Source organism: Zootoca vivipara, chromosome 5 (genome assembly GCF_965207765.1).
Source record: "Zootoca vivipara chromosome 5, rZooViv2.hap1.1, whole genome shotgun sequence".
Taxonomy (NCBI): Eukaryota; Metazoa; Chordata; class Lepidosauria; order Squamata; family Lacertidae; genus Zootoca; species Zootoca vivipara.
Window position 1 is genome coordinate 59,091,704 of NC_142588.1, and position 17,876 is coordinate 59,109,579.

The following is a 17,876-nucleotide window of genomic DNA, read 5'->3' on the forward strand; positions in this document are numbered from 1 at the left end:
AATTGGGTGACAGCTCAAATATGTGCATGGAGATAGGTAAGAATCTGTCTGTAACTTATGCATTGTATCTAATGTTAGTCCTACTTAGAGCAGACTCACTGACAGTAATGGAAATGTCTTAATTTAGCTCCATTAATATCAATGCATCTACACTTAACATAACTTGGGCACAACTCTCTGTCTATGCTATCTTAAAGTCAAACACCAATCCTCTCCAATCACATCACTGATTTTAAAGAGAGGAATGTCTTCATCGAATCATAGAATTAAAGAGTTGGAAGGGTAATCTATTCTAGACTAACCCCTTGCAATGCTAGTTGTTAAGCTCATCACAATGTTAGTTTATTTACATTTTTTAAAATTCTCAGCAAGTCAATAGGTTGAGCTCAAAAAGAGTTATTTACTAATTTAGCAGTCTGTATGCATCCCTACCTCACAGCATCAAATTCTGTGGCTAATTTGAAGGTATCTAACCGTGAAATAAACAGAGGATTTGCTTAAACATTCTTTTTTCTGCTTCTATTGATCCCAGCATTCCAGTTTACCTTTGAACCTCTGTAATGTTGCTCACATATGAAAAGCGCTTTCAGCTTCTGGTCCCCCCCCCCCAAATCACCACCTTTATTAACTTGGAGGTTCATGTTTTTCAAAAAGGTTAATAATGAAAACAGCTTCAAAGTAATAAAAGTTACACTCCAATTTGGGAAATGCTTACAGAGAAGACTCCACTGTTGAGCTAAGAAAAGACACAGACAGAACTTGGGATAATTAAGTCCCCTACCCAACAGAATCACATGCATGAGGCTACATTAACTCTTATGAAAATAAAAGGTACATTGTTCACAACATAAGGAAAAACCAGAAGAGGTTGAAGATTAAGTAAAAGGTGTAAGATAGAAGAAAAAATGGATAGGGATATTTGGGAGACAGCATTTTAAACTAGATCTTCAATTTAAAGTGTCAATTTCTCAATAAGCCATAATTCTGCCCATATTGCTTGCACAGGTTTGAGGCTTGCCTCTATGCTACCCTTCCTTCAAGAGCTAGCTCCAACATTTCCACAACTTCTCTCTCAATTAGCAGGGTGCATCTAGATTTACAGGCTAAATGTGCAAACCATTTTGCAACAAGTGCCCTTAGCAATGGCAGCATTTCAATAAAGCCTAGGGAACTGGCCATGTTTTGTAGTACTTTGGTAAAGAAAAGATTACCTGGGTGTTTTCCAAAATAAAATAGAAAAGCTTGTAACTGCTGATCTCCAGCCAAATGAAAAAAGTGAAGAGGTCCATAACACATGTATTAACAAAACTCACAACTGGCCAATACTTTTACCATGAAATATAACTCCAGACTTTCAAAATTATAGGTGCTCAATACATGCTTAATCTAATCACCTGCTGAGTTAGTCAAACTGAAGTGTAACGATGCACTGGACTATTTTTGTTTGTGTATTGTATTGCATATTTCCAGGATCCATTTACCTTTTATGGATTATAAATGAAGCTTTAAATTGGCAGCAAGGTGTAAACACAGGTAGGCAGTTGATTTATGGGCCTCTAAGGCTTCCTGGAATTTATAATATGAGCAGTCACTCAACAAACTAAAAGTCTCCAGCTCATTTCCAAGAGCTGAGATAGCTATAAATATTTAGCCCGAGGGTGAACCACAAGTACATGTTCTAAACATACACATAGCCAAATTTTACATATGGTACTTAGCCATTATTTTAACTGAGGTATCATGCATTTTCATCATTTATGCTTCCATGTTATGTGCACAAATCTTTGAGGATAGGATTCTCCTCATAAAATGGAGCTTTCATATGCATAATGACAAGATATATGGCTTCCTATCATATACAACAGTCTAGTCAATATTGTATAGCAAAAAATGCTTGAAAAAGTAGACCTGGGAACTTGCAGACCCCTCAGTAAGGCACACATGTTAAAGGAACTCACTTGCTGGATCAGATTAAGATCCATTTAATCCAACATTCTTTTATCAATGTTTACCAGCCATCATACATGTATACCCTACACATGAAGGCGATAATATGCTCCTGAAGTTTGCCTCTAGCAACATGAAGTCAATTGCATTTGAACATGGGAGATTTCATTAGAGCGTAATGGACTTATCCTGCATGAATTTGCAGAGTCCTTTTTTCAAAGCCCATGATGCCTGTGGCTATCCCAAAATCCTGCAGTAGGGAATCATTTTGTCTGTGTTGAGCCCATTGCCATTTTCATTGTTATTTCCACACACACACCCTTTGATCCAAAGAGGCATCCATGTCATGTAAATTCCAATTCAGTACATATTGTCACAATTTATGCTGCCTCCTTTCTGAGGTCTTCAACCCCCATATTCATTATTTGCCAATAGTGAATGCAAATGAGATTCAAGTTGGTACTGGTACACTTTCTGTTAGTTACAGGAAGAATAGGAAGTCATGAAACCGTTACAAATTGTTGGGAGTATAGAAGGTCATCTAGCCAAGAATCCCTTCCCCAAGCCAGAATATTCTATGTAATATAAAGCATGCTAGATGAACCTTCCTTAGAAACCTCCAAGTATGAAGACTCCATTACCACAAAATGCTTGCTCCATCGTTCAGACTCTCTTATAGTTCAGAAGTTCTTTGTGGTATTTAATATCAAGCCATGTAACTTCAATTTAAACCCAAGGCTTCCTTTCTACTCTATTAGCCCAAAGTAGAAAATGCTTTCCTAAAAGCCAAGACTTCAAAACCAATTCTGAGAGTTTAAAGGAGGGTTAGGGCAAGGGCATCTTTCCTGGTTACATTTTTCAATGACAGTAGTGCCCCTGCAATTTGTAATACAAGAACTTGCACTTTTGTCCAGTTCTGAGAAACACGTGTACTGTATACGAGTACACCAAATAATTCTTGAGAGCATCCTTATCCCCACAAAGGCATGTAAACTTGTCTTGAATTAAGATTTTGATGATGTGCGACTCTCTCAAGTGGAAAATCTATATATTTCTGCTAATTCACAGTTCCCACCCCTCTTTTCATATTCTACAATAAAGATATCAGCTCCCATTTTGTGACGTGATTCTGATAACAATTTTAACAGGGTTGAATATGACCTCAATCTGTGCAGATTAATCACAAGAGAAGAAGCAACTTGATTACAAAACTTTAAACACCTGTCCCAGGAGATGCTATTTGATTGTAGAGGGCTCTTTCAACATATCAAACAGAAAATTTAAAGATACATTCTAGGAGTGGAATGTGAAATTATATATTTTAAAAATCAAGATAGAAATAAAATGCCACTTTTTAAACAGTGTGGATAATTAACTACCGGAAAAGATTAAGAAGAAGTGCAGGTGGCATATTATACTGCACCCTGAATGAAGCATCACTATAATTCATCTCCAAGTGAGTCAGTAGTAGTAATAAATATCCTCCAGTGAATAAATTGTGATGCTCTCTGGGCTGGGCTATGTGGTCAGAATGGTCCCTGCTAGCCTTGAAAAGCATGCACTCTGACAAAGCCCATAAACTCTCAATAAAATCATCAACTCAGACAATCTTGCACATGCAGAACACCACCTGTAATCACAGCTACTCCTTCATCAGTTCTCAAAATATCCCTTACCAACTAATGTACCACTGGTACAAAATTATTACTATCTGATGCCTGTGAAACTTAAAAAGAATGATGAGCTATGGCCTAAGAAAAATGGCAAATGTCTATAATGACTGGATTTCACTTGGCCATTCCGTTTTCCTCACAAAAATAAAAAGGGGTTCTTTTTTATTTTAAAAAAATTAAGTTCAGTCATATGTTCAGAATTAGAAGTCTACTCTTTAGCTGACTTTCCCAAGGTCATCTAGCACCAGTAGGTCAATATCAGATAATATTTCAAAAAGCTATTTCAGGAGATGTATAATGTGTGTGATCTTGCATCCTGCTGTTTTGCATTTACAAAAAAAGGAGAGCTTAATTGAAAAAAACTATTACAGAGTTCTGAAGCAAAAATCAATGCACTGTGCAAAATTAATCCTTCTATGTGAAGGTTTGATTTTAATCCTTGATATTGTTCCACATCTGTTCATGCCTACCACTTGAGCAATCCAGGCCTCCCTTCTCTTCATCATAGAGATAAAAGAAACAGATGTCAGCTGTGGAACAGATCTTCTCAGGGCCAATTCACACAACCAGTGGAAATGATAGTGAACACATGACAGCTATCACATTCAGTTTGCCTGATACTAACAACTATGCTCATATACTAAGAATGCCTGTTATAAATTGGTTGTAATGGTTTGGTAATATGGTATGATATCTATGTTACAATGTCATTTTTATTTCAGTTGGTATCGTTTATCACCAAATTGTTTGATTTTCTTAGACTCCTTAGGGACACAACTACTAACATCAAGAAAAAAATACTATAAGATGCTCTCAGCCCAAGGGATAGAAAGAATAATCAATTGAAGAAAAATAGAAAAAGATTTTAACAGACTTGTATTTTTCCAATTGTCTATTATTTAAGCAAGCATAAAGAGGAGGAAGCTATGGGAGTCAATGTCACTGGCAGCAGAATTCACACCATATTACATAATGCTATGCTCTTGGAAGGCGTATGTGGCCCTGAGACAATTTGATGTGCCCCTCATAATAATGCAGAAATGTACATTATCCAGAGAATCATAATGTTTTCAAGACTAAAATCTCAAATATCTGGACCCAATCTAAAATACCAAAAGATTTGCTGCCTTGGGTTTTAGGGGACAAAAATATGCTATAAATAGGTAGCGAGGCTAAACCCCAAAAAGAACCAAGTTGTCAAAATAGACCTGGAGGTTTCCTTCAGTTACGTGCACCAAAGGGAGGGAAACCTCCTTCCAGATAGGCCAGTACGCCACTAGAGATACTGTACGAAAGATGTAAAGTTTAGGGCTAATTCATATGCCATTCCATCTCATATTGTGGACCTTCCATTGTTGTTGTTTAGTCGTTTAGTCGTGTCCGACTCTTCGTGACCCCATGGACCATAGCACGCCAGGCACTCCTGTCTTGCACTGCCTCCCGCAGTTTGGTCAAACTCATGTTCGTAGCTTCGAGAACACTGTCCAACCATCTTGTCCTCTGTCGTCCCCTTCTCCTAGTGCCCTCCATCTTTCCCAACATGACTCAAGCAATAAAAGCCATGGTTGTGAAGTTAATTCACATACTGTACCAAAAAAAGTTACTCTTCCCAGCCTCATAGGTTACTCAGTTTAGGAAACCATACTTTTGCTTGTCTTGTCATTTTCCCTTGAGAAAACCCGCTCTTCACGGCTGAATCGGAGCAAACATCAGTTGGGTTTTCCATGGATGGACGTTTGCTCTGATTCAATGGTAAAGAGTGGGTTTTCCAAAGAAAAGCGTCAGGGCACACGAAAGACTGTTTGGCCCTATGCTTTCTAGGCATGGGATGAGTGGAATGTGGATGAGCCCTAGGTCCACCTATGAAGTCTCTTTCCATTGCCCATTGAAAAGGTAAGTATGTTCCAGCTTGGTCATAGTTACCATTTACTGTTCCCAAGCAAACAAAAATAAATTGAGAGGCTCTGCAATAATATGAAATTGCTCCCAAGGCAACAGTCACTTTTTTTTACCAAGAACAATTGTAATTAACTATACTCAGTATCGCCTTTCTCACATAACTAGGGGTAGGCAATATGGGTTATTTGCCAAGGTTGTATATGCATAAAGGCCAGAGGTTAGAATGGAAAGGTATGATACTGCTTGCCATAAAATATATAGGAAAACAATATATTGAGACCCCAAAACTCTGTTGAAGCTACAAAAACTGATATTTATAACTTTGCCATAAATAATAATGGCAAAATGGCTGCTCATGTTGTATACTGAAAATTGCTATTATTTTCTAAAATCTGCTCATACATCTATCTGAGAAAGTAAGACTACCAATTAATTTTAATACATTAGTAGTGTACATACCCTGTTTCTCCGAAAATAAGACGTAGCCATAAAATGACCCATAGCAGGATTTTTAAGCATTCAAGGAATATAAGCCATACCCCAAAAATAAGCCATAGTGATAGGCAGTTTAACCTTGTGTAGGTTAAACTGTACCACATTTAATTAAAAAAAAAGACTCCCCCTGAAAATAAGCCATAGTGTGGTGGTTTTTTGGGGGGTTTTTTTGAGAAAAAAATAAATATAAGTGTCTTATTTTCAGAGAAACACAGTATATGTACTGATCACCCATTTCCCACATCTCAAAGTTACAAGCCATTTCTTAGGTAATAATATATTTAAATATGCAACATTCCCAAGGGGAAACAAATACAGAGCCTATGCTAAATTAATAGGGATTTTATAATTGTTTGCACTGGTTTTCCTGGAGGTAAAAAAGAAGAAATCCAGGGCGGACCTTAATTTACCTTTAAAAGAAATGTTAGCGTCAATGTAGAGAAAGACGGAAAACAACAGCTACTACTGGTGGAACTTTTCATTCAATACTGTAATCATAAGCTGCCAATTTTCACTAAGGAACCAATCAGCTAAGCAAGCAGGTTCAGGAAGAATTGTGTGGGATGAACTCTGCAGGCCACTGAACTCATGCCTCCTCTTGTTGCTCTATGTTCACTGCTGTGTCACAATTCTGCTCATTCACCAAAGACATTCTGCTCATTCACCAAAGACTGACAAGAAACATGCCACCTCATTCTGGAACTCCAAAGGTGGGGACTGAATCCTTGATGAGTAGTGGGACCATCCATACCGCTAGATAAGGACGTTCAACTGTCTAATTTTGTATTTAATTGATTTTATTCCTTAAAGGGACCCAGGTGGCGCTGTGGGTTAAACCACAGAGTCTAGGGCTTGCTGATCAGAAGGTCGGCGGTTTGAATCCCTGCAACGGGGTGAGCTCCCGTTGCTCGGTTCCAGCTCCTGCCCACCTAGCAGTTCGAAAGCACATCAAAGTGCAAGTAGATAAATAGGGACCGCTCCGGCGAGAAGGTAAACAGCGTTTCCGTGCGCTGTTCTGGTTCGCCAGAAGCAGCTTTGTCATGCTGGCCACATGACCCGGAAGCTGTCTGCGGACAAACGCCGCAACCCCAGAGTCGGACACGACTGGACCTGATGGTCAGGGGCCCCTTTAACTTTACCTATTCCTTAAATATCTATGCTGTCCTTCATCTGAGGATTGAAGGGTGGTTTACAATATAAAAATACAAAATATAATTTGTCTAGCCAAGCCTTTGTGATCTTATGGATTCCTATGATATTTATGTCCTCAATACTGACTCGATTTTCTCCCTAAGAACTTTACCTCCCATTTCCTTTCCAGCCCTGTTTCTCCACTGGCAAAAGAAATCTCAGTAGATTCAGAGTATGTCAACACAGGAATCACTGTTTTAGCACTAATAAATGGGGCAAGTCCTAGAAGTGGGAGGTGGTCCATTTGGAACCAAGGAAGCTGCCTTCTAAAAGACCACTGCGCCATCCAGTTCAGCACTACCTACACCAGGGATGGAGAATATTTTTCAGCCCTAGGCTCACATTCCCTTTTGGGCAACCTTTGGAGGGCTGTGTATGCCAGTGGTGGGCAAAACCAGAGGCAAAAGTGAGTGAAGCAACTCATGCAATATTTACTCACATCCTCCATCCAGAGAAGCAAGAGGCATTGACTGAGGTCAAGGACCTTTGGAGTATGATGGAGAACCAGTGAGATGTGTAGCATAGGGAGTTCAGAGGGCCAGACAGAGGGGCGCTACCTGTGTTTCACTTTCACTGGAAAAGGCTCCTGAGGGTTGCAGATAGATGCCATTCCTGGCCCTACCTGGAGATGCAAGGGATCACCTGAATGCAAATTGCATGCTCTGCCACTGAGTTATGACCCTTCCTGTCACGTGTTGAATTTTGCATTACATCCCACGCTATGAGACCTCTGCAACTCGTTAATTCTCCATGTCTATGATGAGTGCTGTTACCTTCTGACTTGCAGGGACAAAACCTTTCAACTGCAGATATGTCTTCCTGGGACAAATAGCTTTGAGGAAATTTTCTTTAGGATCATGGAGCAGAGGGAAAGGGTTAAGCCCCCTCCACCAGGGCTACTGTCGCAATCCAGATTAGGAGGCCCAGAGCTATTACCGTACTTCTCCGTGTATAAGACTATATTTGTTTACTAAAACATAATGTTTAAAAAGGGGGCTTATATATGGGGGGGCAATCTCCCCCCATTTTCTGAATTTTGAGTCCCCATCTTATACACGGGGGCATTATACACTGAAAAATACAGTATTTTGCTTTTTAAAAAAACACAACACTCAAACAAATGCAAATATATATTTAACATAATGTTCAGTTTGGCCCTCCGAGTGCCATTCTGTCCAATCCTGATATAACTTTGGCTGGATTCCCTCCACTGCTAATGGAAAGGAGTGCATTGTTTTAATGGTTATCTGCACAGAGTCCTTGGAAATTGCTAAGAGCTTTTTAAGATCAGTTACAGATAGGAGTATTTCTACTGAATGCTTTCACAAAATCTTGGTCAATCCTGATATCGGAGAAAGCACTTGATCAGGCTGTGATCGTAGTGATGTGCAAGTGGGAGAATCAACTTATCCACTTGATTAGAAGCACTAAAGCAGCAGATTCAAAAAGGCTTAACAGTGTGCTTTACCAACAGGAAACCAGAAACATTATCAGAGAGCATTTAGTGAACACTAATGTGTATGGCATCATTAGAGCTTTAGTGGAGCACTGTTCTACTCAGCAACAACCTAATTTTGTAGGCTGAAACAGCACAAAGGGGTAAGGTGGGGAAGAACTATAGTTTAAGAATGCTGATGTCCATCTAACTCAGGGTGTGGAGTTGTAGTTCATGCTAACCATGTCCACAGTCCCAAGTGAATTTTAGTTTTATTGCCATTTGTTAGCAAGTTGATGCATCACTAGGGCCTCCCAAATGAGGGGGTGGAAAGCAAAACCCAATGAGATCAAAGAGAGGGAAAGCTGAGGCCATTAAAACGTGCGAAAATATAGATTTGGACAAGAAGTACACACCATTAGTTGATAGCTTGACAATTTATTGTGGAGCAAGCAGTTTTCAAAAGGAGATACAACAAACCTCTAAATTTACAAATGAGGTATAGTTTAAAAGCAGAAAATGACAATGAATCCTATCCTAACATATAAATTTCCTCAGGTCACAAGGACTGGGACATGAGTCATGATGCTTTGTGAGTGGAGAGAAAACCCCACAGAGACTTGGATGGGAACAACAGGATGCTGAAGAAGAAAACTGAAATGCGATTTCTCTTTTGTAACAAGTCCAATGCATCTACCTCTCAGTTTTCTGGCTGTAGATAATGAAATGGCCACATCAAGCAACTGAGATTTGCTGTGTGACTTGTTCCAGATAGATGGTGTGGCACTGAGTTTCATGACAACTATACCAATAAAAATGGGAAGAAAGAGCATATCGTTTATCATCTATTTTCTTCTGCATGGCCTGTCCTTCACTCTGGGTCACCTCCTAGCATTCAATAAGGTGTTTCTAGCTTGGACAAGGGAGGGGTGTGTGTGACTAAACCAAAAAACCAAATCCATAATTGAGAATGAATACATTTGAACTAAACCATTCTTTAGTACATTTTAGAAGCATTCTTTGGGCATAGATTAAATTTCAGGTTGCCAGGGAAGATCCTTTAATAGCTTGGAAACGAGACAGCAATAAGATTACAGGCTCTATTAAATGCAGCTCCATACTATAAGAGAATAAATAACAGAAACCACCAATTTTTAAAGCCACTCTGAATCAGCAAGCCTAGCCTGAAACAGCAAGCCCAAGCCCACAAAAGAAGGTATTTCTGATGGGTATTTCTGATTTCTCCCCAGGGAGGCATGCCTAGTGCCATCTTTATCCAGTTTTAGGCACCAAGCAAATAATTTCCTCTTATTTACTGAGGTTTTTGGCTCTAGATTTGAAGGGTGGTAGCATGGCCTCTTTGGGTAGGACAGGACCTGTAATCCTGCCTTTTTGTTCAGCTGTGTTTTTAGCCCTTTTTTTGTACTGCTGCCTTTTTAGGGCGTGGGGTTGTTGTTGTTTTTTGGTTCTTAACTGATTTTAGCCTAAGTCAATCAGCCTCACTTTGTAAGAAACCAACTAACAAATACAATAAAAATAACAGCCAAACTAAATGCCTTTTTTTCAATCACTAGCGTTTATACATTGATATAACTTAGACTTCATACACATTATGAGAGCCACTCTTAGCGCACAAAATCCAGTAAGGAAAACCTACAAATAGTGCAGCCCATCCCACGGAATGTTGGATCCATTTCCTGCCTGAACATCTGTGTTCATATACAAGGAACCTACAACTCCAGCGGTTGTCATAGACAGAAGAGGGAGCGCCTTCTTGTAGTGACAGAGGCTAGGATTATATTGGAGGTTTGCTGCTTCTCAGCCCCCCTAAAACAAAAAAGATACGTGGAGCGGGGAGAGAGGGGAACGTGGTTCTGTTCGCACCCCTCTGCTTCCCTTCCACATTTTACCCATTACTGCCACTAACGCAGCTTTACAGCGAGCCCATCCCATTCTTGCCTCATCAGATACATGCAGGCTGGGAGGCTAGAGAAATCCATCGCGTTCCGGGTGCCATGCGATCAGCCACTATCGATCTCGCCGTCAAATCCTGCCCTCCGGGCACCACAGAGCCACTGAGGCGAAGGGAAGGAAGGCGGGCAAGAGCTTGCCTGCTCCCCAGGATCCGAATCCCAGGGGGGCAAATAGGGTGCGCTTCTCTCCTCCCCCCCCCTCCGCGCTCCGGGATGCTCGCCTGCTCTTCCTCCCTGACGGCTAGCAAACCACCACCCAAACGGCGCGCCACTCCCCGCCTCGACAGGAATCTCTGCAGCGTTCAGCCAGGGGGCTCCCTGCGCTTGCAGGGAGGGAGGGAGGAAGGAAGGAAGCCTCTGGAAGTCCGCGGGCTGCGAGGGGCCAAGGCGCGCTGCTCGTCCGGGCGGCCCGCCCATCCCGCGCCATCCATCCATCCACCTCGTCCCCCCAAAATACTCACAGTGGCACCAGCCCAGGTGGCAGCACCAGTGCAGGCGGAAACAGCGTCCGTGGCTGTGCGTGGTGCACAGCGACAGCCCGTCGCAAGGCTGGAAGTCGGGTCTCCCGGCGCAGCTGCGGGCCAGCGCTTGCGCCTCGTCCAGTTTCTCGCTCTTGCCCGCCACCAGAGAAGCGGCACTGGCCGCCGCCCCAGTCCCGCTCATGGCGCTGCTGGTGGTTCTGCCGTCGCCGCTTTCCCCGCCGCCGCCGCCGCCGCCGCCACCTGCAGCCCGCGCCGAACCGCGCACCTCCGCCGAGTCACTCCCGCCTGCGCGCACACAAGGCGCAGCGGGGCGGCGAGCAGCGCTTCTGGCCAGGAGGGACGACGCCACGGGCTAGCCCGGCCGCGCCTGGAGCCACCCTGGCCTGGCGCCCGGCTCCGCCTCAGCCGCCACAGCCCGCCCCCTCCAGCGGGTGAGTGGGTTGGCGGGAGGGTGGGGCTCTGAATGAGCGGGCGAGGGAGTGAGGGGAAGTCTGCCGTGGGGACTCCGCCAGACGCCTCGTGAGCGGGAGGAGGGCGGGAGAGGGAGAGGAATCCTCCCGGGAGACCAAGACCGGCCAGCCCTCGCCGCCCTCCGAGGACGCGCAGCGGCTCCTGGGCTGGCAGCCCCTGCTTCAGGCGAGGCGAGGCGAGGGAGGGAGGGGCGCCCGGTGCCCGCTCCCCACCCCTGGCAGCCAGTCAGAGCGACAAGTGGACCTCCCTTCTCTCGAGGGACCGGTTACCAAGGAGCCTCACCTGCCCTTGGGGAGGAAGGGAGAGGAAGCCCCCACCCCACCCCACCCCGGGCTCCAGCAGACCCCCTGCTGCTGGAAGCCATATCGAATGCATCGTCAGCTGCTTCCACAACCACTGACTGAGAATCTTTGGGTGGGCGGGTTTTTGTTTTAATTTTATTTAGTCAGAGGCAACCATTTCCCTCTTGACAACACTCCATCTGGTACCTAGCGGCGGCCCCGCTTTCCCGGATAACCTTTCCACGCCGCTCGGATGATGATCTCGCCACCCCCTCTATCTGGACCCTGCGGGCTTGTATAGCAGCAAATCCGCAACGTGGCGATACAGGACATCTGTTATAGACGTGCAAATGCTCCTAGCAGGGCTCCCCCGTCGGCTTTGCAAGACATACACTAAATAATAAAGGCGGGTGGCTTGAAGCAAGCTGATTTCGTATAAATATGTCATAAGCTGATAAGTGTGTATGAATGAAGCCCTGCTTCTTTTTGCATGGGGTTGATAATTGCTCCCTCCTTGACTCAGTGCGTTCCAGAAGAAAAGGAAGGCAAAGCAGGAGTTTGTCCGAAAGGCCATGCAATGGCATTCAGAAAGCTCCCTTCTACTGTTGCATGCCACCCTGGTCTCTCAGCGGTGCAAGATTCCATGGGTTCCAGATGCTTTATCCAGGGTTTGTGTTTGCTTTTGGAAAATGAGGCACAGCAGAGACTCTGGTATCTTTATGATACAGTATGGTTTATTCACACACACACACACACAAAACATGAGCCTATTATGGAGGGGTTCTCAGCATTGACACCCCAAGCAGGTCTTGTTTCTCCCATAGCTGCAGCCTTGGATGCAAACGGAAATCAGACATCCTGCTCTGACCCTCTCTCTAGCTTGCTGCCTTTAACCATTAAACCATCTGTCACCTTTTTTCCTCTAGGTCACATTACAGCCAACCCTAAAACTCTCCTTCGAACTCTGCCTTTGTCTTATTAACTAATAGTAAGTTGTGGAGGGGGCTCCTCCCATCTGCCATTTGGCACAGAGCGGTGGAGACCCCTCTCTTTGGCTTTCCTAATGGCAAAACATTTTTAGAAGCCAAATACCTTTGGGACATCGCACATGCAATGTCACACATGTTGACCCCTGCAATCTTCCTAACAATTTGGTGCCTCTGACTGCAACACAGTCAGATTCTCAGATTCTCAAAGCCATGCACTCTTTCCTGTCCCCGCCACATTCTTACTTGAACTTCCAGAGGCATTTCTGTCAATCTGTGCTCTGACCAATCAGTCCAATGGCTGTTCTGGACAGGTCTCATAGAAAGAGCGTTCCTACCAGGGCTGACTTTCTGGCTGATCAATCCCATAGGTTTTCTGTTTAGAGACACGTTGGAGGGACCTCTTTGCCATAACTGTACTTTTGGATTAAGAATGTGTGTAATGGTCCAATTTCCTAACATAAGTGTTGTGGTAGTGCTATTGCAATAAAAATGGCAAGGTTACAGTACTACCAAGTAAAAATGTTACCAGCCACCGCTGAAAATACAATCAACCTAAAGCAATAATTAAAAATACAGTGGAGCAGAAAGACTATGATATCTTTAATGCCAGAGGTGGGGGAGGTGTGAAGCACTTGAAGGTTTTTTTATTTTATTTTATTTGCCTTTGGTAGTGTTGCAGCAATGAAAAGGGCAAATGCAGTGTTGGGAATTATTAGGAAAGTTGCAAATGATAGGTCAGAAAATAAATCCACATTAAAGATACAGTACTGTGTTTTGTTCTGATCGCACCACTACAAAAATAATACAGATGGGATAAAAAGGACTGAAGAAAAAGGAGTTAGTTTTGACAGTAATATGCAATTAACTTTTTATATGACATATGGAGAGAGCACAGAGGTTGTTCACAATTGTCTTTCAGTGTTCAGTAAGATCGTTGGCATTACAGCCAACCACAAGGATCTTGCTTGTGACATGAAACCGTCTTCTTTTGTATGGGAGATGATCGGGGGACATATAGGTCGATTGTCTCTCTAATTTCTTAAATGCCAGAAGGCTTTGGGTTACTCTTCTAATAACAGGGTAGAATCCATTACCCTTTGTTATAAATTATTTTAAAGGACAACTATGCAATGCTGGTTGTCTTGGTCCTAGTAGTACATTGTAGAGAGCAGTGTGTTTTGATGTGATAGATTGCCTGATCCTGTGCCTCATCCTCCAGATGTTGTTGGAACCCAAATCCTATCAGTCCAAGCCACTGTGATCAATAGTCAGGAATAATTGGATTTGTGGTCCAGCAACATTTGGAGGGCCACTGATTCCCCACTCCTGATTGGTGGCAGCATATTTGACCACAGGGCTCGGAGCTGCCTAAATGTGGTTTCTTCCCATAGCTGTGTGGCAGAGCTATCAATTTAAGTAGGTTGGATTGCATATATGCAGTTTCGTTTGTGTCTAATAATGTAACAGGCTTGCCTTCCTTGAGTCTTAATGTTTATTTGGCCACTTTTAAATTTTTAATAGATTTGGTATCACAGGCTGGCCTATTACTCTTGCAGCACACTTCTATGAATGTTTTCGCAGGAATTAAGTGAGGTTGGATTGAGCTTGGGAGTATACAGGCCTACCTGGAGCAAGTATCACTGAACCCAATTGTACATACAGTACAATGGTATTAAAGGAGGCAGTGATGGCCACCAACTTGGATGGCTTTAGAAAAGGACTAGACAAATTCATGGAGGAGAAGGCTATTCACAGTTATTAGCCACGATGGCTATGTGCTGCCTCCACTGCCAGAAGCAATATGCCTGTGAATACCGTTTGCTGAGAACCACAAGTGGGCAGAATGTTTGTGCTTATTGTGTTGATTACATTAAATACCACCTTTGCTTCCAAAAATCTCAAGGTTGTGTACTTGGTTCTCCTCTCTGTTTCATCCTGCAACAACCTTGTGAGGTAGATTAGGGTGAAAGATGGTGACTAGCCCGAGGTCACCTAGTGAGCTTCCTGGCTCAGTGGGGGTTTGAACCCTGGTCTCCCAGGTCATAGTCCAACACTCTAACCTTTACACCACAGTTGCAGGCTTCCCACAGGCATCTGGTTGGCCACTTTGAGAATAAGATGCTTGACCTGATGCGCCATTGGCATGATCCATCAGGCTCATCTTATGTTCTTAAGATCATCTTCATATTTTTTAGCAATAGTTCCACATGGTATCTGAGTTCCCATGCAACTGCATTTCCCTTTACTTCTCTCCTGTATCTTATTTTTGTTTTTCTTTGATATCTTCTTCTATACTTTCCCTTTTCCCTTCTTTCTTATACTATCTGCAATCTCAGTTCTCCAAGTATAGCTAAAACATCAACATACACACACAAAGCAAGCTTATGGGAACCTAAGGATTGCAGCCATACAAGATAAGAAAAGCTAGGGAGAGGAACCCAAAATAACCCAGTGGCCATGGAATGCAGACTGAGTTTGGGGAGAGAGGGACAGAGAGAACAGAAAATCCAAGTGGGAGGGGAAATGGAATGGAGTATCCTGGAAACAGGAATATTCCGCTCCACAACATTGTGTACCAGGTCCCACTAGCCTCTTACCAGACTAGATATATCTGGTTGTTTACATTCAGTGTTTTATCTCTCTCTCTCTTCTTCTTTCCACTTTGGGGAGGTTGGGTTATATTGGCCATCATATTCAGTTTTTTAAAACTTGCAATGAATATGAATAGAAGTAGTAATTTTAAAGGATTACTGCAGAATTGCAATACAGTTCTACATTTCTATCACATCTCCTTCCTAGCTTACTCAAAATGCCTTCAATATTGTATCCAAAATAAATTCAATTATGTACTAGATATAACAAAGGTTTTGGGGGGAGAGGTTCTTTCTCCCTCAGTAATCATACTTTTGTGAAAAGCACTAAAGCAGATGCTTATTTGAGGTAGTAGAAGTAATCACATCATTTGTGTTTGTGAATGCATATATTTGCTTTTTCCAAGATAAACTTGGCAACAGAGAATGTCATCTTATGCCAGTACAGTAAGACAATGAAGACTCATTGGTTGGAATCGACATTTGCATACTCCTAATTCCATACCACTCATATAGGTAATAAGTATTGTTAAAGGAAACAGCAACCATGTGGCAGAGGCATCTATGAAGATTAAACTGTTAGGAGAATAAATGCTGACTGTTATTGGAAGGAACGTGAATAGGCTTGTGTACTTGAAAAGACAATAGTACTTGAGCTGTGATTATATGCATCATCTCCACCCCATGCATTTAAAGCACATCTAACATACATTTATAGGACATGACTTCCCCCAGAGAGTCACAGGAACTGTAGTTTATTATAGATGCTGGGGGTTGTAAATCTGTGGGGGAAACTACACTTCCCATTATTCTTTGGAGGAAGCTGTGTGCTTTAAATGTCCATTGGATGTGCTTTAAATGTACTGTATAGCGTGCATCTAGATTCTTCAATACCAGATTCTTCAAAACCAGAGTGCTAAGGAAGATTGCAAAGTTATCTACCACCAGCCTCTGGATTGTGGTGCAGATAATATGCTGGACATTCTTTCCTTGGAGCAGCTAGAACAAGGCATATGTGTGTTAACGGATTCAATATGTGAGCCCAGGTTTTTGCCAGATCCAGCTAATCGTAAATCACAGCATGAACAGAAAGAATTTCCCATCATTTCCAAGCATGTGGTATTCTAAGACGGTTGCTTTCAAGGACAGATTTCACAGGGAAAAATAGATAATTAGTTAGAGCCAGTCACAGCTGGGGCAAAGATGTCAAAATACAAGCAATTCATTTTATGTTCTCGTCATTAAATATTTTGCAGTGCAGGCATGATTTTAACCTTCCTTTTAAAGACCAGCAAAAATAGCATGCAGTTTGCAATACGGCCAGAGTTAGATGCGCAATACAATCCTGCTGTGTGCAGATGAGAGAAAGAGAGTCATTTAAATTGCTGTTTCCACTTGCTCCTTTGCAAGCACTACTGTGCAGCTGCCAGACTCCTTTCAGAGTTGAGATAAAATAAAAGTGGTGGATAAACACTGCCTAAAAGGAATGTATTAAAAACTCTTTTTTACAGAACCTGAACGGCCTTTTCCTGTACTCCCTCATACTCAGAGTATAAACTCGTCTCTGTGCCATCATGAATGTAATACTTAGATTCCCATTGGAGGTTTAGTACTGCTGGGGACAGCAATAAAAGTCAAGGCTTTCCTCTCCCCTAGCATGCTGATGTGATCCCCCCTTCCCCACCCCTTTGCTCTTTGGAAAGATCCCTGTGGGCTAGTCCATTAATGGAAAAAGAGTGCACTGGCTTAATTCTTATATTTAAAAAAATCCACAACAGCTTGCATAAATACTGGGTATTTGTGCAGAGAGAATCTAGGAGCTTCAATGCCAATAGCAAAAGTTCCCACCACTTGGAGAAATATGTCATTAAACAAATTATAGCATTAACAAATAAAGTAACGCCTGAGGAAACTTATTGGAGCTGTTGTAGAACGGCATCATTTTAAACCACACTGAGCTGTCTGCCTAAATCTTTCAAAGTGATGTGTTGTTAAAAAGCTTTAGCTGCGTATCATAATATAAGTTGCAATTATTCTTTTAGAGGTGTAAGCACTGGTTTTATATATTGTGACTTCGGGAGGAACTGCGTGGCTATTGCAAAATACTGGCCCTCAGTCATGAGTAGGGTGAAGCTGTTGCATCAGGGAGGAAATCTGGATTTATGTGTGTCAGAATTTCACCCCTCTCCCCTAACCATTACTACTACCTTGACCTAGACTGCCTCATTGCTCTTCTGAGGCTGGCAAGGAAAAGAGTCTGTGGTACCAATGGCTAGTGAATTTTTCATATGCAGCACTATCTTGCACATGGCGATGCCATCAAGGAAAGCTGACATCGTAGGCTCTTTCACTGGTAGCTGGAGCACACTCCTAAACTCCTACCTCACCTCAGCCTTCACCTCAAACTCCTCTTCTGCATGACTGACTGGGGAACTCCTTCAGAGTATAT

General features: G+C 42.6%; 1 protein-coding gene across 1 annotated transcript in view; it reads right to left on the reverse strand.

Annotated features, from left to right (window-relative positions):
* Positions 1-14,721, reverse strand: part of C5H3orf70 (chromosome 5 C3orf70 homolog) — a 28,355-nt gene extending 13,634 nt beyond the window's left edge. The window contains exon 1 of the mRNA XM_035133328.3: positions 11,075-14,721. Within this exon, the coding sequence (XP_034989219.1) occupies positions 11,075-11,276 (202 nt within the window). The 5' untranslated portion in view covers positions 11,277-14,721. The remainder of the gene's footprint in view (positions 1-11,074) is intronic.
* Between the last annotated feature and the right edge of the window lie 3,155 nt (positions 14,722-17,876).